This window comes from Pseudochaenichthys georgianus, chromosome 17 (assembly GCF_902827115.2).
Source record: "Pseudochaenichthys georgianus chromosome 17, fPseGeo1.2, whole genome shotgun sequence".
Lineage (NCBI taxonomy): Eukaryota > Metazoa > Chordata > Actinopteri > Perciformes > Channichthyidae > Pseudochaenichthys > Pseudochaenichthys georgianus.
Genome location: NC_047519.1, coordinates 22,472,802 through 22,496,142, shown reverse-complemented (window position 1 = coordinate 22,496,142; position 23,341 = coordinate 22,472,802). Strand labels below are relative to the sequence as shown.

The 23,341-nt window shown below is 41.8% G+C and overlaps 1 protein-coding gene across 1 annotated transcript; it reads left to right on the top strand.

The window, feature by feature from the left end:
- Positions 1 to 13,527: 13,527 nt before the first annotated feature.
- Positions 13,528 to 22,742, top strand: LOC117462582 (zonadhesin-like). Its single transcript, XM_071206345.1, has 20 exons — positions 13,528 to 13,652; positions 13,847 to 13,899; positions 14,028 to 14,096; positions 15,078 to 15,215; positions 15,313 to 15,569; positions 15,665 to 15,749; positions 15,906 to 15,977; positions 16,165 to 16,299; positions 16,426 to 16,682; positions 16,804 to 16,888; positions 16,991 to 17,107; positions 17,215 to 17,352; positions 18,017 to 18,273; positions 18,413 to 18,497; positions 18,587 to 18,799; positions 19,798 to 20,006; positions 20,087 to 20,243; positions 20,335 to 21,032; positions 21,684 to 21,813; positions 21,942 to 22,742. Exons 1-20 carry the CDS (start codon positions 13,576 to 13,578, stop codon positions 22,082 to 22,084), a joined length of 3,375 nt encoding a protein of 1,124 aa, XP_071062446.1. The 5' UTR covers positions 13,528 to 13,575; the 3' UTR covers positions 22,085 to 22,742.
- Positions 22,743 to 23,341: the final 599 nt, after the last annotated feature.

Sequence of the window (23,341 nt, the reverse complement as noted above, 5' to 3'; positions counted from 1 at the left end):
ATAAATAAAAAAACACTGCCAAAGATACACGTTTGATATGAAGAAGCCAATGTAATTCCTATGATATAGTTAATATGCATATTGTTACTTCTCGATATCACAAGCTTTACCTTTTTCTGACATTTGCTCCAATATGCAGTTTTGTGTGACAGACTTTTGGTGAGTGGTTTCAAGTTTAATCTGTGATTATCATCCTTTTTTACAGTTGATGCCATGAGTCAAACTGTCCTTGGGGATTTTACCTGGCAAAAAATGAATGGCCCTGACCTTTGTCACCATATGCTTCTCAAAAATATAAGTGATTTGCATTCATTCAGTGTAATTTTCCATATGTCATCAACAGGAGGCCGACAGAATGTTGCAGGTCCCTGACTACCTGTTCACCTTTTATATTTGCTTTGCTCCCTGGCCTAGTATAGCTTTTTCTGACGTAGAATCATCTGGTTGGTCTCTGACCTTGGCTCCATGCCTGTCCACAGTGTCTAATCATCTTTTAGCTATGGATTGGCTACTCTCTACCTCTATCTGGCTTTCTCCCCATTGATGTTGGTCATTTTATACCTGAACACAATCATTAATCTGATTATGACTGTGTCTGGGTGCAGTTCATTTGTCTGGCCCAGCTGTAATACAGGCAGATGCCTGCTGGGCCATAAGGATTCATCACAGAGCTATCGAGGCCTGAAGAACACACCACATAGGACAGCACCACACAAATACACAGAGAGACAAACACAGGCTTAGTAATGAAGCTTGATAGAAGCTAATGAGAGAAAGATTCACTCAGAGTACTCCTACATATCGATAACTGCTGCATTTTGTTTCTGCTTAAGGTGTTTTTGTTGCCTTTTGCAGTCTCTACATACAGGGCTCCACTATAGCTGTAATACAAATCCACAAATATGATTACATAATGGATAGTTGGACTAGATTGGATGTCATTTGTCATTTGCTTCAACATCTTGATAATCTCTACATGGTTCATTCAAAGATAGTCCCATTGTGTTATGTAGATAAAAAACTGTAATTTGCAATAACATGTGCTATTCTGGACCATTAAAAAAAAGTAACAACAAACTGTTATAAAAGCAGCATGAACACATGTATTAGTATTTTGCTTATAGAGATCAAATGACTTGCAGCTGTGGTAGAAACACCTTCCACAAAAACAAGTGGCTTTTTCAAAATCAACAAAACACACAGAGAGACAAAGCTAAATCATTTGACTCCTTTATATAAATCAGTGACAGGTGATTAATAGCTTTAGAGGGTGTTTGTAAAGGCCGGCTTACCATGAGACACTTTTCCTGCTTGTCCATGTTTTCCAGCACCCTAGCCTCCCCCAGGCGCTCTGAGCGTTGTTACACCCTCCATACATCCAGACCAATACAAATATCTCATGCCTTAGATATTTATGGTACTCTGTCCAGGAAAATGGACCCACTACTAATATTCCATCACTGTCTCTTTATGTTTCTTCTATCCTTCAACAATATCTTCTCCAAATGGGATTAGAAGTTCAGGACAATGGTGGGAATGTAATTCAGTAAATGTGCACAGCACTGATTTTATTGAATGATCTGGACAGCTTGTGCAGTATGTTGTGCTTTACTACTCTAATTAATTACTAAGAGGTAATACAATTCCAATACAGTTTTTGCCATTAGAAATCTCTTTAACATAGATGGTACTGTTTAAAGTCTCACTTCCCCATCGTTCTTTCTCTGTAAAGGTGTTCTAATCATCCAGGAAATCCATGGGGTAAGGGCATTTCTTAGAAAACGAATTAGATATATCTAAATAATCCTCCTTAGCTAAGGTTAACTATCTATCTTTTGCCAATTTCAACACAGATGTGTTATTCATGATGTAGGGTGGATGTGTTTATTAGTTTCGTTTTAGTTTACTATTTTGAGAAATCACAAAAAGTCAAGTGTGTGCATGTGTGGCGTACTGTGTACAGAGAGTGTTTAGTTGAGGAAAAGAGAAAGAGAGGTGGATGCGCAGACAGCAAACAATGGTTCAAGGCCATAGACCGTTTAAAATAGACTCTGCTCTCTGCTTTATGAATTGATTAGCAGAATGGAAAAAATTAACGTTTATCAATGATCCGTTTGGACTTAGAATTAGGGATGTCCCGATCACCTTTTTTTGCTCCCGATCCGATTCCGATCATTTGATTTTGACAATCTGCCGATACCGATTTTTCCCGATCCGATCTTAATGTAATGCATTAAGAGAAAAAAAAAGGTAACAGATAACAGCTGGTCATCCAACACGATGAATTCAGCTATCTTGGCTGTTATTTTGTTGGCCTTTTCACTGTTCTGGGGCAGTTTCTCTTTCCTTTTAAAAGTCTCTGAAAGTGTGGGTTGTTTCAGTGCCGTTACCTGAGTGGCCGCTGTGTACTCGCCGTGTTGTTGTTGGTGTTTGTTTCTCAGGTAGCGTTTTAGATTGGTCGTGTTGAACGTAGCTCTGTTCTTTCCACCACGCGGAACCTCTGCCTTGCAAAAATTGCATCTGGCAGTTACACTGCCTTCGCTTTCAATTTTATAATACTTCCAAACTCCTGACATTTTCTCTGTCCCGACTTCCGAGTCACCAGCTGAATGTAGCCTCTCGTTAGCTTACTGCTACTATTAGACACTGCGCCCTGCCCACTCTGTTGCCAGATTTCAGAGAAATAAGCAACCAGGTCTATGAAAACAAGCCCAAAGAAAGCAACACATACATGATGTTGTGTAATTTTAAACCAAAACTAAGTCCTCAGGATGACTTTAAGACGTGAACATGGTCATTTTTGTTTTGTAACATTAAATAAAAACAATATATTTTATAAAAAAAAAAAAAAATCCCGATCCCCGATTTTTTGAAAATCACGTGATCGGCTCCGATCCCCGATCACGTAATCGGATCGGGACATCTCTATTTAGAATATTGGAAATTTGTATTAGTATTTGCAACTCGTTCTCGAAACCCATACATACATACATATCTAACAGCACTTTGCTTTTCTCATTCTGTCTCCGTCCACGTAGCAGTTTTACTATGTCACTATTTAAACAGCTATTTCTGACTCTTGTTACTAGTTGATGAAAATTATCCCTGTGATTTTTTGGTAAACAGAGGGGTTAATTTAGCTAAACCTGCAGAAACAAGACACACAAAAAAACATAATTCTCAAAACACCCATTAGAGTGTAATGTACCCCAACTGCACAGGCTAACAAATAGCTTCACGTTTCTCCTGTGCAAGTGGCAAGTTTTCAAATTAGGTAGCATGCACACAATCGACGCAAATTGAGCTCATTTCTATGCAAAGGACCCTGGTGTCAAAAACAGTCAAATTCTTTAAGATCAGCACAGTAGCACACACTGCGAAATATTAGCGGTCTGAGAATGAAATGTTTTCTTTGCCATTATTCTGCCCTCTGTGTTGTTGGAACAGAGGCAAACAGTGTTCTTTGCTAGAAGGATAATTGCAAGCAGCCACAACAAAATCAATCATCTGTGTAAATGTATGACCGTGTTTGAGCAATAATACCATTGCAATATATTTGATATAGATATTCAGACCTTGAGACTGGACAGATATAGCAGTTTCCAGTGAAGCACCTTTCAGCATCCATAATTTGCCAGTCGAGGTTTTATTCAAGCTTCTGATCCTCCATTGCTCTTTCAACACTTATACACAAATGGAACATTTCAGTGTTGTTACATTAGTTTCATATACTTCTTTTCATACACTACAATGATGACTTAAAGATTTCCGTTGGTTTTCCAGATTTTTTTTAAATAACAGTCTCCACCACTTTGTGTCCAAGATGGAGGAGAGTCCATACATTGGGCATGGTGGTCAAATGATGGGCCGATTTTGAATCAATAGAACACTGCACCCTTGCAACAGCTTTTTCATTTGACATTTTAAAAGGACGTGTTTGCTCGGTGGGCAATAGAATGGTGGCTATTGTTCCTTTGTGGTGTTCAGATTGTTTATCAACTAAGTGAGCGTTCACCCGTGGCACTCTGTCAGTGTTCGAGTCCTCTGGAGACAACTGCAAAAGTACTGTTTGTCTGTGCATCAATATACAAGTTGCATCAGAGAAGTTGGGGTCAGGCAACTTTTAATGCAAACACACAAATGGTGGAATATCCAGCTTATACAATACAATGTAGTGCATGGATGCACTATAGAGAGACGAAGTCCCTCCCTTTCCGGGGGAGCTCCATGGGACCTTATTTCGGAAAAATTATGTATTGAAGTCAATGGAGAGAGAAAGATTATCTTTCGATCCCGTATGAATTGTGCCACGAATTGCACATATGATGTTTGTCAATTTAAAAGATATTTTTGCAAGTAAAAAAAATAAAAATGTGTAGTAAAACTGTGAAGTAACACTTTTTTTGTGTGAAACCAGCACCGGCTTTATCTGTTGTTTTGAACATTGCAGACTGAAGCTCAGCGCTAACTTTTAAATGTTCTGCCTTGGCTCCAAAAACCATTACCTCAGTTTTATCTTTGTTTAATTGGAGAAAGTTCTGACACATCCAGTCATTGATGTGTTCAATGCACTTACTCAGTGTTTGAATTGGAGCATAGTCTCCTGGTGAAATTGTTACGTAAATGTGTGTGTCATACGCATCGCTCTGGTAACTTATTTTGTTGTTTTTCATTATCTGAGCCAGTGGTAGCATGTAGATGTTAAAGAGAAGAGGCCCCAAGATGGAGCCTTGAGGTACCCCACATGTCATATTTGTCAACTCAGATGTGTATTTACCTATAGAAACAACGTTTTTTCTGTCCTTTAAGTAGGATTCAAAACAATTTAGAACTGTTTCCGAAAGTCCCACCCAGTTTTCTAGTAATATGTTGTTGTGCACAGTGTCAAACGCAGCACTGAGATCTAATAATACTAACACTGAAGTTCTGGCACTGTCTGTGTTTAAGTGGATGTCATTGAATACCTTTACAAGAGCAGTCTCAGTGCTGTGGTTTTGACGAAATCCTGACTGGAACACATCGAAACAGTTATTTAAATGCAAGAAGTTACTCAACTGTTGAAAAACTACTTTTTCAATGATTTTACCTAGAAATGGCAGGTTTGATATGGGCCTGTAATTGTTCATTACTGAAGCATCTAGATTATTCTTTTTTAAGAGTGGTTTAATGACTGCAGTTTTCAGGACCTGTGGAAAAATACTTGAGTAAATACATTTGTTTACTATATTAAGTAGATCTGAGGCCATGCAATGAAAAACATCTTTGACAAATCCTGTTGGAATAATATCAAGGCAGCAGGAAGAGGATTTCAGAAGTTGAATAATGTCCTCTAGGTTTTTATCATTAATCTGATGGAATTGTGTCATGGTGTTTGAATTGATATTAGGTGGACACAGGGACAACACATTTGCTATACCTGATGCAGACACACTGACTGCTTGTCTGATTTTCTGAATTTTGACAGTGAAGAAGGAGGCAAAATCATTGCATGCCCTGGTGGATAGCAATGTAGAGGCTACTGACACTGGGGGGTTAGTTAGTCTGTCGACGGTAGCAAACAAGGCACGTGCATTGTTTTTGTTTTTGATGTCAGAGAAGAAAGACTGTCGTGCGTTTTTCAATTCCAAATTTTAAAGGCCAAGTGTTACGATGTGTGAAGCAGGTAGGACCCAAATGCAGATTAACGTGAAATTCCTTTATTTCAAGGCTAAACTAACAAAGACAGAACAGAACACTCACAGAGGACAAGCCAAATCACAAGACGAACCGACAAAGACAGACAGAAAAACCAGAACTTAAATACACACAAGACTAATCACACAAACAAGACACAGGTGAGGAGGGAGGAGAAAACACAGGGGCCACAGGTGAACACAATCGGGTAATCAGACACACCAGGGAAACTAACGACAGGGAACCACAGACAGATCTAGACAAGACAAAATACCAACACAGACAGATCTTAACAGTACCGCCCCCTCAAGAGACGGATCCCAGACGTCCCAAAAGAAGTCCAGCAGGGTGGGTGGAGGGGGACCGGAGGTGGGACACAGAACTAGGGCCAACAGGGTGGGTGGAGGGGGTCTGGAGGATGGGCTTGGGCTGACAGCCCAGGGGCACAGCGGAGGACCCGGAAGGGGTCTCGGGCGGACGGCCCGGGGGCAAGGCAGAGCTTGAAAAGGGGGTTATGGAGGGGCAAAGGCAGTGACAGGAAGAGTCAGGGGGCCGGGCTCGAGGGCGAAGACCGCGGCTCTCAGGGGGCCGGGATCGAGGTTGAAGACTGCGGCTCACAGAGGGCCGGGATCAAGGGTGAAGACTGCGGCTCTCAGAGGGCCGGGCTCGAGGACGAAGACCAGCCAGCTCCGGAGGCCGGGCAGGAAGACGCTGACGGGACAGCGCCGGAGGCCGGGCAGGACCCGGTGTCGGAGCTGGTGGGACAGGCCTCGGCAGGATCCCCCACGGAAGAGGACCAGGACACGGGATTGGCAGGAACCCTGGCAGGAGAGCAGTCGGCGGGACCTCCAACGGGACAGGACATAGGGTTGGCAGGACCCCCGGCAGGAGAGTAGTCAACGGGGCCTCCAACGGCACAGGACATAGGATTGGCAGGACCCCCGGCAGGAGAGTAGATGGCGGGACCTCCAACGAGACAGGACAAAGCGTTGGCAGGACCCCCGGCAGGAGAGTAGTCGGCGGGGCCTCCAACGGCACAGGACATAGGATTGGCAGGACCCCCGGCAGGAGAGTAGACGGCGGGACCTCCAACGAGACAGGACAAAGGGTTGGCAGGACCCCCGGCAGGAGAGTAGTCGGCGGAACCTCCAACGAGACAGGACAAGGAGCTGGCAGGACCCCCGGCAGGAGAGTAGACGGCGGGACCTCCAACGGGACAGAACAAAGGGTTGGCAGGACCCCCGGCAGGAGAGTAGTTGGCGGGACCTCCAACGAGACAGGACAAGGAGTTTGCAGGACCCCCAGCGGAACCTCCAACGGACCAGGACATTGGGTAGGGACTTGAGACGTGACTCGAGAGGGGACTCGAGAGGAGACTCGAGAGGGGAACTAAGGGGGAACTCGAGAGGGGACTCAAGAGGGGACTCGAGAGGGGACTAGAGGAGAGACTAGAGGAGGGACTAGAGGAGGAACTAGAGGAGGAACTAGAGGAGGGAACTCAAGAGGGGACTCGCGAAGGGAACTAGAGGGGACTCGAGGAGGGACTAGAGGAGGGACTAGAGGAGGGACTAGAGGAGGGCCTAGAGCAGGGACTAGAAGAGGGGACTCGAGAGGGGACTCGAGAGGGGACTCGAGAGGAAACTGGAGAGGGGACTCGAGAGGGGACTCGAGAGGGGACTCGAGAGGAAACTTGAGATGGGACTGTGGCAGCTGGGGCCAGAGCTGGGTCTGGAAACATGGCTGTGGGGGCCGGAATTGAAACCAGAATCATGGCTGTAAGGTCCGGTTCTGGAGCCGGAAACATGGCTGTAAGATCCGGTTCTGGAGCCGGAAACATGGCTGAATGGGCTGGCTCTGGAGCCGGAATTGAAAACAGAATCATAGCTGTAAGGTCCGGTTCTGAAGCCTTAAACATGGCTGTAAGGTCCGGAGCGGAAGCCTGGACCCTGGCTGTGTAAACCAGGTAATCCAGTATGGACGCAAAGCTGCGTGGGCCGGTACTGGAGCATAGAGGCATGGCTGCTAGCTTGGCTTTGCGCCTCCTTCTCTTAGCAGCCGCCTGTAGCATCAAAAAAGCTGAATCCGCTGGGTCCATTCTTGATTGGTTCGTAATGTTACGATGTGTGAAGCAGGTAGGACCCAAATGCAGATTAACGTGAAATTTCTTTATTTCAAGGCTAAACTAACAAAGACAGAACAGAACACTCACAGAGGACTTTTTTTTTTATTTATTTTTTTATTATTAGAAAAATATAAACTTATTTACATTTTAACACATAATCCCCCACCTTACTGATCCCCAAAAAGAAAGGACCCCAAGGCTTTCACCCAAATCAATAACAACAAACTCTCAGCTTATATCAAGCATTCTCAAATATAGCAGACACTTATTCAACCCATCATGCACTTTTGTCATACTGTACATCACACCCATCAATTACTTTTCATTCCATTTCCCACTTCCCACTTCCCACATCTCTCCTCGTCTCAGCTATCGCCCATGCCCTTCTCTTTTTTAACAACAAAATGTAAGTGCTTAAAAAAAACAAAAAACACCTACGATACACACATTCTAACATTACACAGAGCAGCATGTATAATAAATCCTGTGTAAACATGAAAACGGTTCATTATAACTTGCTGACACAACATTTTTTATTTATTTTTTTTATTATGTATACGACAGTCACAATTATTTTGTAACTAAATACATTCCTTTTGATACTGCCTTATGGCATGTTCCAATCATACATGATCGATAGCGGCATGCTATTCAACATGTGTATGCATATTATTTATAGCATGACTTGCACACCAATATGGACCAAACCAAAAAAACAATATTGTATTAGCCCGACCAAAATTGCATAATGCGAATTCCCTTTCTATGTCCGTTTTTTATTTATGTATTTTGCACATGTATGATATTTGTGTACATTTTACACCAACTGTAAGCTACAAACAATCAATCGTTTTTTTTAATGTTTCATAATAAAGGAAATTAACCCACCCGATTTATGATTTCTAAAGTATACAGTTTTACAGTGTACATAATCATTTCAGTGAGAAATACCAAATGTAAACAGAAGTGTGTCGTTTACAATAAAAGCTTTACAGGACATCTTCGACTCCCATGAGTACTTTGCCAACAGATGTGTAATCAATGTGAATAGAGGTTTTAGCTAACAGCTTTAGGGGAATCCTGGTAAAATGTGAATGCTCATCCTTCTCCCAAATGTAAGTACCTGTGTCTTTCCTTTATGTGTTTATTGCAGACATATTATACTGGCCCCACATAGAATTATCGCCCGTTCTCTTCTATAATCCTACTTTTGAGGCCATTGCCGTTAAAGGAGGAGATGGTTGCCATCAAAAGGGATGTTTTTATAATATGCGTCCTTAACATCGTTACCTTAAGCCGTTTTCTTTCTCGAGCTCCCCCTCTGTTGAGCTCGCTCTCCTTATCTCCATCTCCCTCTCCTTGTCCACTTTGTGTCTAGCACTCCGCCCGGCGTTCTCCGCTGAGGTCTTCTTCTCATCCCCACGTTCTTTTCTCCTCGTGCCGCGGCCCCTCTGCTTATCCTTAGGGTTCCCGAAGACCATGTCGCCCACAGTGCCCTCCTCCAGCACTGCCTCCATCTCTGATGCCTCCGAGATGTCCTCCACCAGTCCAGGACTCCAACACTTATTTCCCCCGCCGCTGCTCCCTTCGGCGCTCTGCCTTGCACTTTTCTTAGCTCCATCCTCACCTCCCGCCGCTCCTCCCCCACTCAGGCCTTCATCCTCCTCGCTGAGCTCCTCAAAGGGTCTTTTCTTCACTCCTTCCTCGTTGTCCTCCTCCTCGTTTTCCTCCTCCTCATCTTGCTCCTCGTCTTCCTCCTTGTCCTCCTTCTCTTCCTCCTCTTCCTCCTCTCTGAACCTGCACTCCCTGGCATAATGTCCTGTCTGGCCACACTTGTGGCACTTAAACTCCGGGCACTCCCTAAAGAAGTGACTGGGCTGGAGGCACAGCCGGCAGACAGGAACCTGGTGATTGTGCAACACTCTGAAGTACTCCGCCCCCCTCACTGTGTCTAACTTTGTGGAATAGGGGAGGGAGCTAACCTTGTCATTGAACCTTACTCTCAGGGATCTGGTGCCGTCTGATTTCTGTGCCCGGCCACACTCTTTTTTTGATTGCCGAGATGGGCTCGACCCCCCACTCTTCCAGTCTCTTGAGTATCATCCTATCAGGTACATATACCGGCAGATATTTGTTCAAGAGGTCCTGTGCGTGCACCATGACCCCGTTCACCCTCAGCCCCTCCATTATTTTCATTTTCCCCAGACAGGTCCGCATGGTGACTTCATATAGCCGCTCCCCTCTCACTCTGCACCCGTCCACAACCCCACACTTTTTTTGTATTCCCTTTAGTAAGTCCATCATTGTTACTGCGGCTCCTCCATCTACAGTTACCTCCACAGTTAGTTCTACACTGTACCTCTCACTCCCCTTCTCCTTTCTTGTTTCCTCCTCTCCTGTTTTCTTGTTTTGTCCTTGCTCTTCGTCGGTATCCTCCTTTCTGTCCGTTTTGCCCCCCTATTTCTCGTTGTCCATGATCCGCGTTGCCGTGGTCTTGTCCATTCCTGGCTCAGTTGCCATTGAATCAGGGGAATCCCACACCCGTTCACCAAAGCAACGAATATGTAGGCTCCGTGAAGAAAACCTCACAGACGCTTTAAATCGTACTCTGTACACCACTTCTCCGTTCTCTACCACTCGTCAGCCGTTGGATCGCAGACCAAGCCAAATCACAAGACGAACCGATAAAGACAGACAGAAAAACCAGAACTGAAATACACACAAACAAGACACAGGTGAGGAGGGAGGAGAAAACACAGGGGCCACAGGTGAACACAATTGGGTAATCAGACACACCAGGGAAACTTACGACAGGGAACCACAGACAGATCTAAACAAGACAAAACACAACGCAGACAGAAAACCACAGACAGATCTAGACAAGACAAAACACCAACACAGACAGATCTTAACACCAAGTCTCTCTTTATAGATTTCAAAGTGTACCTGGAGATTTGTTTTTTGCCACCTCCGTTCAGCTTTTCGACACTCTCTTTTTCTCTGTTCTCACGGTCATGGCCTTTCTCCATGGAGATATTTTCTTGCCAATCACTTCCTTTACCTTAGTTGGAGCAATGACATCTATAACATTTTAAATGTTTGAATTAAAATGATCTACTAGCTCATTTACTGAGATGTTAGTAGGGGCAAGTGTGGAAGGAAAATTCTGAGTAAACATTTCCCTAGTATTTTCAGTTAAATATCGCTTTGTGGTTACCTCTTTGTGAACATTTCTGTGAACAGAAATAGAGCTCTCAAAGAAAACACAGGAATGATCAGAGAGTGCAACATCAGTCACCACAACCTTAGAGATATGCAGACCCTTTGAGATAATTAAGTCCAGAGTGTGACCCTTATTGTGCGTGGGCTCCGTCACATGCTGAGTCAGTCCATAGTTATCAAGAACACAAAACAGTTCTTTAGCCCCTCTGTCCTAGGGGTTGTCAACATTGATGTTAAAATCACCAACAATGACTAGACGGTCACAGTCAATACACACTATAGACAGCAATTCAGTAAAGTCATCAAAAAAGCTTGCACAGTATTTGGGTGGTCTATAGATATTTAGGAACAGAGCTCGAGAGGAGCATTTCAGCTGAAGGGCCACATATTCAAAAGAAGCAAAGTTCCCATAAGATGTCTTCCTGCATTGAAGGGAATCATTTAACAAAATAGCAACTCCACCCCCTTTCTTATGCATTCTTTCCTGACTCATAAAACTAAAGTTGGGAGGGGTTGATTCGATAAGAACAGCTGCACTGTTATTTTGTTCAATCCAAGTTTCCGTTAAAAACATAAAATCGAGATTGTGCTCAGTGATAAAATCATTGATTAAAAATATTTTTCCTGCCAAAGACCTGACATTTAATAAAGCTAGTTTAAGTTTGTTAAATACACTATCAGTAAGATTGTTTGTGACAAGCTGTGGCTGACATGGAATCACTGCTAAATTTGATAAACTCACACAAACATTTGAGCACTTCCTGTATCTGAGCTGATTCCCCGCTCTTAATCTATTACCTATCAACACAGATATCGGCAACGCTACAGGCAGGCAGGGCCCCGGCATGTCCTGGAAAGAGTTGAGTGCCATACGCCCTTGAGCCTGGACCCAGCACATATCAGTAAGAGTTTGTTGCGTTTTGTACACACACATCCTTATCAGGCTTCAGAGACTGCAGATGCTTTCTTGAAGGGAGGGGAGGTGGTTGACGTAGCCACGGTGATGGAGACGGGGGAGATGGTGCGCGTCTCTGCTTCGGTAATTTGGTGGGCGTCGTTGAGGAGCGGGGGTAAAGGACATGCTGCCAACCCTGCGTATCGCCTTAGTTTGATCTTTGAACTCCAAGAAGGAATTAGTGCCAACCCTCTGTATCTCCTTCGTGTGTTCAGCGATCTCCAGGAGGGTGGGCGAGGGTGAAAGGGTGAACGGAGAGTAGAGAGAGCTGTGGGGTGAAGGAAGAGTATCCTCAGAGGTGATAGGGGGGGTGAAGGGCGGTGGAGACTCCTTCATTTGTCTCCCATATTCAAGACATTCCTCAGGCGGGTGCAGTGATAGATTTTCAAGGTTTTCTGAGCGATGTGTTGTGTCTTTCTCCTGTTTTGATTCCTCTTGTTGCTTGTCCTTGGCAGAGGGAACAGATTGATGACGTAGGCAGTTGAATACGTTAGAGATAAACAATTTCACACCTGACTTGTTCAGGCAAACTCAATTTGCCTTAAAAAGATGTCTGCGGTCCCAGAAAAAATTAAAGTTGTCAATAAAATTGACAGAATGGTCAGTAGTTGAAAGCCAGGTGTTCAGTGCAAACAATATGCTGAATCTCTCCACTCCTCTTCTGACTGGCGGTAGGAGGCCACTGATGAACACCTCTGCATTTAGAGAGCTGACAGTTTCCAACAAACATTTAAAGTCTTTTTTTTCCTTAGGTAAGATAGTTAGTGTGTTGCTGTCTCTTTGCAACAAGCACAAACACAGGAGGATAGTTTATATTCTCTGTAGCGTCTTGTAGTAAATTCCTAACAAAGAGCTTATTTTAGGTTTGACAGTTTTAAAGAGCTCTAATATTTATTCTGTGCCACCCTATCTGTTGACACATACCGCCAGGGCTTCAGGAACGTCACAATATTGGATCAGACAGTAACACCCACACTATACATCTGTCTTATCACATGTTCTTTCACCTGTTTTATAGAGTTCACTGATATCTTTAACCAAACATGGTGTAGCAGAAACTTCTTTAAGCCTTTTACAACACTTTTGTCAGAAAACAATGCACTCGTGCTTCGTTTTTCTTCAACTCAAAGACAGAGAGAGAGAGAGAGAGAGAGAGAGAGACACAACCTGAGGGACAGTGAATGAGACACACACACACACACACACACACACACACACACACACACACACACACACACACACACACACACACACACACACACACACACACACACGTGTGTTGAAATGTAATTGTATCACTGTATATATATATATATATATATCATCAATAATATGTACACATTTGAAATGTATGTTAATGTTGTTAATTATTTTGTATTGTGATACTTTGGCAACATTGTTTAATTTAACTTTCATGCCAATAAAGCCCCTTTGAATTTGAATTGAGAGAGAGAGAGAGAGAGAGAGAGAGAGAGAGAGAGACAGAGAGAGAGACAGAGAGAGAGACAGAGAGAGAGACAGAGAGAGAGACAGAGTATAAGAGAGTATAAGAGAGTATTAGTAACGGGAGAGCAGCTGGGAGGCTGTCATTAAGAGATCAGCCATGCTTGGAGGCATCTTCAAAGATGTGTTGGTCACAGTGACTCTACTCTTTCTAACTCAGACATGGACTCAGTGCAGGTGGGTGTCAAGATAATTACATTTTAACTGCCAAAATGAAGCTGATATGTTGTTTAAAAATAGTGTTGAACTGGTTTTATTGAGTGAATAACATTTTGATTTTTGCTCAATGTTATAATTTAATCATTTCAATATTGGAATAACTTGTAGCAAGAACAATGGGATTGAATACACAAATTGTTTTTCTATTTCAGGGCTGAAGTTGATTTTTCATTAGTTACTTTACCAGATTGGAGAGAAAATGCAGGTATGACGTTTTACAATTACTAAGACTTGTGGACATTTTATATATCGTTGCAATTTATTAAATGAAATTTGTTTTTAAATCACACACTGACTTAAACCAATACTTGACTCATTGTTCTTCTTTCATAGAGTATGGTACACAGTGTTCCTACGACGGACATAACAATCCGATGTGTGACTGGACCCAACTAAGAACAGGTACAGACAAAAGCTGAAAGGAAAATGAACTGCAAATTTGAAAGCAAAATGTGTTTCTTTTAGGGAGGTTACAGTCAAGTTTATTAAGAGTTCACTTTGACAGTGAGAGACTGTGACTGTATACTGTAGTTACCTTTCATTTTGTTCCCACACTTTTTGAGGAGGATTTGGAACAGCAGTCCACAGTTCTGTTATAATCTACAGGCGGGCTGTGACTGTGTGTCTGTACCTCGCTGCATATCACTAAATGATCTGAAGCAGGCTAATACTCTTTTATAGCCTGGTGTTCTCCCAGGGGCAGTCAAAGATGAGGGCCTGCACTTAAGGGTCAAAATTAGCACAAAACACACTAAACTGCAATTCTGCATTTAATGATTATTGCACCACAACAGATGTACTTCTTTTTTTTATTACAATAACAGAGACGAGGGAACGGTTTGCTATTTTTTTAAAGTAATAAAACGTATGGTCCGACATAAAAGCTTATTCATAACCTGCGCGGTTAAAAATAAATGTCACCATTTGACTTGAGTGGTTTACAAGGAATGGAGAGGCTATTGTCATTGGATTTGTACTTCAGAAGGTACTAATAAAACTTATAAACTAATAAAAAATGGAGTTTGATCACTTTTTATTATGTGGATAAAAGCAGCTACTGATTACACTTTCTTACGGTCCTTTTCATCTGCAGAGGATGTGACTGTTTTAGAGAGCGGTCCACTGGTGCTGGAGGGCAAAGCTGGTATTTAGCCCCCGTTGCAGCTTATATTTACTTAAAAACCGATACAGTACTTAAATGCATACATGTATTAGAATAACTTTGATTAATAATAATAATATTTATATACGGACTGAATGAAATCATGTTTTCTTGGAAAATGTATTTTTATCTACAATTGTACTTTTCATAATGTTATGTTCCTATGCATAATAAACTCGTAATACTTGTCATTTTAATCTTGTTTATATGATTTTTCACAGTCTGTCCCATAAACTGTGACTTTGAAAATAATCTTTGTGGGTGGGAGCAGCTCATGCAGGACAGTTTTGATTGGACAAGACATTCAGGACCCACACCATCAAGCTTAACTGGCCCAAACCAAGACCACACCACTGGAGGTAAAACGTAATGTCAGGCGACGATATCACATCTGTAAAGTTGCCGCATTGATTTTAATTATGCATGTTTGTAATGCTAATTTCAACTTTTCTGCAGCTGGTTTCTACATGTATATTGAAGGAAGTAGTGTAACCCATGGAGATTCAGCTCGTCTTTGGAGCTCAATGTGCCATTATGATGGACCACTCTGGCTGAACTTCTGGTACCATATGTATGGTTCAGCCAACGCCATGGCCCTCAATATCTACCTGCTCAAAGACAATAAAGCTACTAAACTCTGGTCCATAATGAACAACCAAGGTCCAGAATGGCATCTAGGACATGTTTATATCAGAGTGTCTGGTCCTTTCCAAGTAAGTGACACCTTACAGAAAATATAATGGCCTAAAATATTATAGTATTGTAGTTGTATATTAAAACATTTATTTTTCCCTTTGACATCTTTTAGATTTTACTTGAGGGAATTCGAGGCTCCGATGCTCAATCAGATGTGGCCATCGATGACATTTCCATAAACTTTGGCTCATGTTTAGGTGACATTCATTTAACTAAATAAAGCATTTTATATTTGACTAAATATATATGACTTGAGGATACAAGGACATTTCTAATGCTACAAATAAATTATATTATCTCAAATCATGACCATTTCTCAGGGTTTAAACATAACCAATAATGTCCTCCTTTAGGTAGTGTCCCTGGCCTGGTTAGTGGAACTGTGTTTCCCTCCTCAGATGTGGAAGTCCTCCCCTCACACCCAGGTAAGTGCACAGGAAGCCTTTTTTATGGGCCAATTGTTTCTACGTGAGAAAGCTGATGTGTGGTTAGAATTGAACATGTATGTCTTGTGATTGTACTCCCAGTTAAATATTTTCTAAATGTTTAGGAAGTTGCCAAGGTCCTCAATACTTAGTTCCTGTTAATATTTTGCAAATGTTTCCCTTATAGTCTGCAATTTGGACTGTAGCTTCGATAGCAGTCTTTGTAGCTGGAGTCATATTATCACAGGTGCTTTTGACTGGACATGGCAAAGAGGTTCCACCCCCACTCTGATGACTGGGCCCTCTGCGGACCACACTGGTGGTAATACACCCTTTTTCTATGTAATATTATAAATGATCACAGGTATGACACAGAGGTATTGAAAATATCTATCTCACCGTAGAAAGTGTATGTGAAAATGTTGATAACTTCACTTCTCATTCATAGATGGTCGTTATCTTTACATCGAGGCCAGCAGCGCGATGTATGGAGATACGGCTCGTCTCATCAGCTCTGAGTGTTCTGACTCTGGTCCTCAGTGTCTGCAGTTCTGGTACCACATGCACGGCTCAGCAGATACAATGGGCCTCCATGTTTACCTGCTCCAGGACAGACAAACAGAAGTTGTTTTGTGGAAGACTAATGAGCAGGGATATATATGGCAAATGGCTCAGGTGGACATCAGAACAACTCGAGCTTTCAAGGTGCAACATCTTCCACCAGGCACTCAAATTATTAAAATATTGTCAGCCAACAAAGTTGTAGAAGTAAATTGTAACAATAAGAGACTGCAAAATGATAACTAATCCTTTTTCCATAACTTAGATTATCATTGAGGGACGTAGAGGCTCCAATGAAAAGTCAGATTTGGCAATAGATGATGTAAAGCTTTATCGTGGACGATGCTCTGGTAAAAAAACATGCACTGTGAATGAAAACCACTAAACCTTAAAAATGTGATATTTATCCCAAGGCTGTATACTCTGATAATGTTTTAAATAAACTGTTGCAGATCTGAGTGATGAGAAGTCAACAAGTCCTTCCAAACCTGATGGTTCTCCCGTAGTGGCAGCAACAACCGACTTTAATAAGGACAACGTTGCTCAAGCTCCAAATAACAGACACCCAGGTAAAGTTCTAATTCCACAGCAGCACGTGTAACCCCGGCTGTCTGAACTTTTATAATGTTTTTGTGATTTCCAGTTAATTAAAGATATCTTTGACTTGTGTGTGTAGTATGCCAACTCAACTGCAACTATGAACAAGATCTATGTCAGTGGACCCAACTTTATACTGATGTTATCGATTGGACAAGGCATAGTGGCTCCACCCCAACTGTAATGACTGGGCCTTCTTCAGATCACACTACGGGAGGTAATTAGCTTTCTCACACAAGCCATGTAACTTGTGTGTTGTACTGTGTCTGCACACCCTTATACCCCAGTTTCAGCCACACAGTCACAAGGTGAAAAACATTTTGGTTGTTGAAATAGTTATTCCCTGTTCAACCATAATTGTAGACTGTCAGGCTATGAGTTCCTGGTGTACTGTTTTACATAAAGATAAGATATCTTTCCGTTAACATCCTGAGGATGGGCAATTAATTAAGGGTGACTGTGGCTGCGAGGGAGTGCGGTCGTCTTTCCACCAGAAGGTTGTGGGTTCGATCCCAGCCCATGCAGTCAACATGTCGATGTATCCTTGGGCAAGATACTTAACCCTGAGTTGCTCCCGATGGCATGGCCAACGGTGTGTGAATGTGTATGCGTGTTAGTTCCTAGAGTAATATACACTGCTCTGTGTGAATGGGTGAACGACATGTAGTATGTAAAGCGCTTTGAGGGGTCTTAAAGAGACTGGATAAAGCGCTATATAAGTACAGTCCATTTACCATTTAAGAAATGTTTTGCATTTTAGTGTTTTGAGGACATTTGGATTGTCAACATTTAGCAACCATTTCAGTTGAATCTTGATATACCTTAAACTTATAGTATGCTATGAATTTTTCTTTTCTTCAAACTCTTTTGTCCTTAACCAGGTGGCCACTATCTTTACATCGAAGCCAACAGTGCGTCACATGGTGACACAGCTGGTCTCATTAGCTCCAAGTGTTCTGACTCTGGTCCTCAGTGTCTGCAGTTCTGGTACCACATGTACGGCTCAGCAGATACAATGGGCCTCCATGTTTACCTGCTCCAGGATATATTAGCTGATGCTGTTTGGTGGAAGAGAAATTACCATGGAAATGTGTGGCACCTGGCTCAGGTGGACTTGGCAACATCTGGAGCTTTCCAGGTAAAATGTTAATCTCCTCATCTGACTAATGATAAAAACTTGCAGAGCAAAACACAAAAAATGTACAACCTGAAAAATTAAATGAGTAATTGGTGCTGGTATAATGTACTTTAGCATGAACCTGTGCAATTTATTTCAGGTTATATTTGAGGGGCGGATAGGTTCCAATGATCAGTCTGATGTTGCCATAGATGATGTATCACTTCATCGTGGACACTGCAGAGGTAACTATTTTCTCTTGCTGAGATTCAATTTTGTTCACACACATTGTAACTGGGAATGTGTCTGACTTGTTTGTGAAATATCATTACAGACCTAGCTCAACCAACAACTCCTGCAACAACAGCTACACCAAAGCCATCACAAACTACAGTTAAACCACAACTTCAGCAATACCACAACCTACAACAACCTACAACAACTAATAAACCACATTCGATAAAAGGCAGTCCGCAGCCTACAACTACAGCTACACTACCATCAACAACAACGGCAAGACCTCAACCACCAGTTACACCTGTACCAAGTAAGTTCAAAGTATTTCCGTATATACATGGATTGGGTATAATATATACTTTACACCTCACAGGTTAGGCACCATTGACAGCTGAGGCTTTGGGCATGTTCATATTTGTGATGAAATGTCACCTCCTCTAGTGTGAAAAAACATTATTTAAAGGGGACCTATCATGCAAAATGCACTTTTGTACGTCTTTTATACATGACTATGTGTCCCCGATGTTCCAGGGAACTCACCAAATGTCATAAAACACAACCCTCTCTCTTTTCCTCCATACCCAAATCTCTAAAAACGAGGCTGCAACGGATCTGATACAGACTGATCCAGATTTGAATTTTTTTCTACATCACAAAAGTGGTGCTCCGCTTAGTGGTCAATTCTACACCTATCAGGGGGATGTGGGGTTTGGCCACGGCCGGCCATTGCCGCTCGAAAGCGCTGGAGACGCTGTAGTACATATACCAGGCCTGTAAGTGGCGCTGTAGTCTGCCACAAAAGCAGCGAAGAAGACTTCCCTTGCATGGTGGCCATGGTTGCCCTTCTGTTTATTCTCCGCTGAGGCTCTTTTTCTCCCTCCCCGAGGCAAGCGTTTGCTCCTGCTGCTGTTATTCATTGCAATCCCTCCCTCGCTGTAATTATCTCCGGTTAGTCCACCAGCAGATGACAAACACCCACCTCTGCGCCTCTTCCAATGAATGAGGGGACCGTGCGGCAGAGTTTCAGTTAAAGTTTAAATCTTCCGGACAAAATTAGAAAAGTGCCTGTCAAAGGTCTAATTTGTTATTTATTGAGCTTTAAAACAAATGAATAATGACTCTATATAAATCATATATGAATAAAACACGGAGGACGGAGATCTCTTTTTCTCTTCTCTTGTAAGTGCTTGTGAAATGTGATATGTGGCTTTGACTTACCACTCAGCCCTGATTGTACTATCGACCTTTGTATTGACCTTTTGTTGTTATATATATATATAATATATAATATACACTCTTTCTCTTTAGCACCCTCTTGTCCAGAGAACAGTCACTACACCACGTGTGTCCCTGCCTGCAGTCCAACCTGCACACACCTGAATGGCCCACCACGTTGCACTGAAGATGAGGGTTGTGTGCAGGGATGTGTATGTGATGAAGGCTTTGTTCAGAAAAACAGGGTTTGTGTGCCTATCGAACAATGTGGTTGTGTGGAAAGGAATGGCACCAAATATGATGTGAGTGACAGAATAGCTCTTCATCAAAGTCACATGTTTTTTACAGTATACAATACTTACGGCTACTTTTGTTTTGTCAGTTCTCTGATGTGTGGTACACCAATCACTGCAGTCAGAAATGTGAATGTGAGAAAGACCGTGGCGTAGGTCGGATTGACTGCGATGACAAAGATGAATGCGATGGAAAAGCTGTTTGCCTTCAAAATGATGAGGGCAATTATTACTGCCAGTCTACAGGTACTGCACGTGTTACCATTTAACTCTTTTTAATTGTGATATATCTTAACCATGTTACATCTTGTGAAATCATTTATGAATTTCTTCACAGGCTTCAGTGAGTGCACCATCAGGAAAGACCCTGAATACACATCATTTGATAAAATGAAACACAAGTTTAAGGGTGACCACTCGTATGTGCTGGTCCAGACCAACAACTTGCCAAATAACCTTCCACATGTCTACATCGAGGGTATCAACACTGTAAAGTATGACGACAGCAGCAGTGAAGAAGACCACAGTCCCAGAGTTATGTATGATGATGATGATGATGATGATGATGGTGATGATGATGATGAAGATGATGATGATGAAGATGATGATGAAGATGATGATGATGAAGATGACCATGATGATGACCAAGACCATGATGATGATGATAGCAAACTTGGTCGCTCACGTAAACAGCACAAGAACAAGAACAAGAAAAAGAACAATAACAATAACAAGTACAAGTACAAGAACAATAACAAGAACAAGTACAAGTACAAGAACAAGAACAAGAACAAGAACAAGAACAAGAACAAGAACAAGAACAATAACAAGAACAAGTACAAGTACAAGTACAAGAACAATAACAAGAACAAGTACAAGAACAAGAACAAGAACAAGAACAAGAACAAGAACAAGAACAAGAACCACACACATGATCGCTCAAGTGAAGAGCGCAAGGAGAACTACAGCTTACAAGAGCTTAAGATCAGAGTGTATAATCATACTGTGGTATTAAAGAAAAACATGAGGCTGGTTGTAAGTATCAAAGACATTTCTAACAATATTATTCTTTCCATGTCATTGAACTTTGACTCCTTCATAGCAGGTACAGTATTAGGATAAGATCATCATATTCTTGCAAGCCCAAAGACATCTGTGAAAGCGCTGAGTGGAATAACCAGTGTTTCTTGTTACAACAGCATAAATGTAACTGATGCATGCTGTATCTTTCTTTGTAATGTGAGATTTCCCTCTTGGCCCTGCTGTAAGGACATTAGCAATGGAGGATGGACATTTTTTTTACAAAGTGTGGCTCTCATAAACAGTGCTGTAGTCAGTTGCACTAAACTCAGTACAAATGAGTCTGATAATGTTGTTTTTTGTAAAGAGTTCTGAAGAAACAGATTTAGATTGTGCTGCAATGGCAGGGGCCACTTGAAAAGTGATTACTATAAATTAACCTGACAGAGACATGTATGTTAAGGTGGAAAAGAACCATCTTGTGGGGACTATGAATGTTTGTACCAAATATTGTTGCCAATGTATCCAATAGCTGTCGAGATTGTTCAGTCTCAACAACCATCACTACAGTAACACTGACACAAATGGCTAACACTTAATCTTTTCTCAGACAAGTCTACTTAATATAAGTTACATTGGGAATTACACCTCTCTGTCCCCCTCCAGGTGGATGGAAGGAGAACAGAAATTCCCGCCTCTCCGACTGCTGGTCTAAAAATCAGGGAACTTTGTTCTCGCATCTCCCTGAAGACCGACTTTGGCCTCTCCGTGGATTTTGACGGCCACGGCAGAGCAGGTAATTTATCAACAAATCCTTAAATCACAATGTAATTTCATACATTGTCAATTAATGAGTAATTTTTTTCTGGAAGAGAGTTAAAGACCTAATACGGTAATGCTCTGTTGTTGATGTTGTTTCTGCAGGGATCATTCTACCCCGCATATATAAAAAGAAAGTTGGGGGTCTGTGTGGGAACTTTGACGGTAAAAAAAAGAATGACATGATGAAGCCAGATGGTACCAGGGCCAAGAACGTTCAAGAGTTTGGAGAGAGCTGGAAAGGTTGAACGATTGGTGGACGTCGGGATAAGACATCAACGTATTTGTTATGCATGACAATACAATTATGTATCAATATCCAATATTGTTGGAACGAAACTATGTAACTTGTACCTGTTCATAAAGTGTATTTGAATGACAAATGATTAAGTACTGCGGTTACATTGGTGTAGCCATTAGTCTAGACATTTCAGTCTCAAGTGTAGCTCCAACTGCATTCTTGACATTTCTACAGTCTGTGTCTGATAATTAGTTACAGTAAGAAAAACGTTTACACAACTTCTGTAACTTGATATAATTCTGAAGACAAAGGCAGATGTATTTTCTGTGAAGACAATAGGATTATTGTCATCACGAGTGTACCTATAAATAAGCCGTTGTTACACTCAACAGCGACAGAGTCATGGGTCGGTTTTCATTTTGCTGCTTTGTCCTGTCGAGCTTGCTACCGCTCTGTAATGTTGAGTAAAACATCATTTAATATTGAACAGTTTACCAAAGTAATATCGTGGTATAATTATCTTAATTTCCTTTTTTTCAGTTTCTTATTGATAGAAGATTTAGAATACACAGTTACAACAATTGTTTTAATCATGACCTAGTTTTTTGTTGTTTGACCTGATTGTAACGAACCAAATAAATAATCTAATTAATCATCTAAATTGACATGACTCACCTGATTGTATTTTTTCCAAATAATAATTGTAGATTATTCAAATGTGTCTCATATGTGCAGTTCCACCTAAAATAAAAATAAATATGCTGGATCAGGTCATTGACCCTGCCTACTTGTGGTGGAAAACATGGCAGAAATCTTATATCGCAGTACATGTTACTTTATATCAGGGTAATGGTTTATGCAGTAGTCACTTTGTAAAACACACAGTGCTTCATATTTAAGTATGTTTTTGGTATTCCCATAAAAACAATTGCCTCCAATGAGACATTTGAAACAAAACTTGAAACAGTTTAACTGAAATTAAGTCAAAATGGAAACGTTAAGGTTCTTGACAACAACTTCATGTGAGAAGGGTTTCAAAGTGTTCAAGTGCTGATGAACACCATCCTGACTTTAGTCCCTGCAATTAAAAACAATAAAACAAAGCCAACATTTTTTTGACTTTACTTGCAGAATCTGAAGAACCAGCACCTTACCGTGGTAGAGAGGTTTGTGTGCCCTGATGAAACTGGAGGCTGTGTTGTCTGGAACCTTGTGTTCCTGGTAGGGTCTCCCATGGCAAATTGGTCTCAGGCAAGGGGCCAGA

Coding starts and splice junctions, on each gene's coding strand:
- LOC117462582 (XM_071206345.1), top strand. CDS start 13,576: ATGCTTGGAGGCATCTTCAAAGATGTGTTGGTCACAGTGACTCTACTC. Junction 13,900..14,027: donor AGATTGGAGAGAAAATGCAG/GTATGACGTTTT, acceptor CTTCTTTCATAG/AGTATGGTACACAGTGTTCC. Junction 15,978..16,164: donor AGTCCTCCCCTCACACCCAG/GTAAGTGCACAG, acceptor TTTCCCTTATAG/TCTGCAATTTGGACTGTAGC.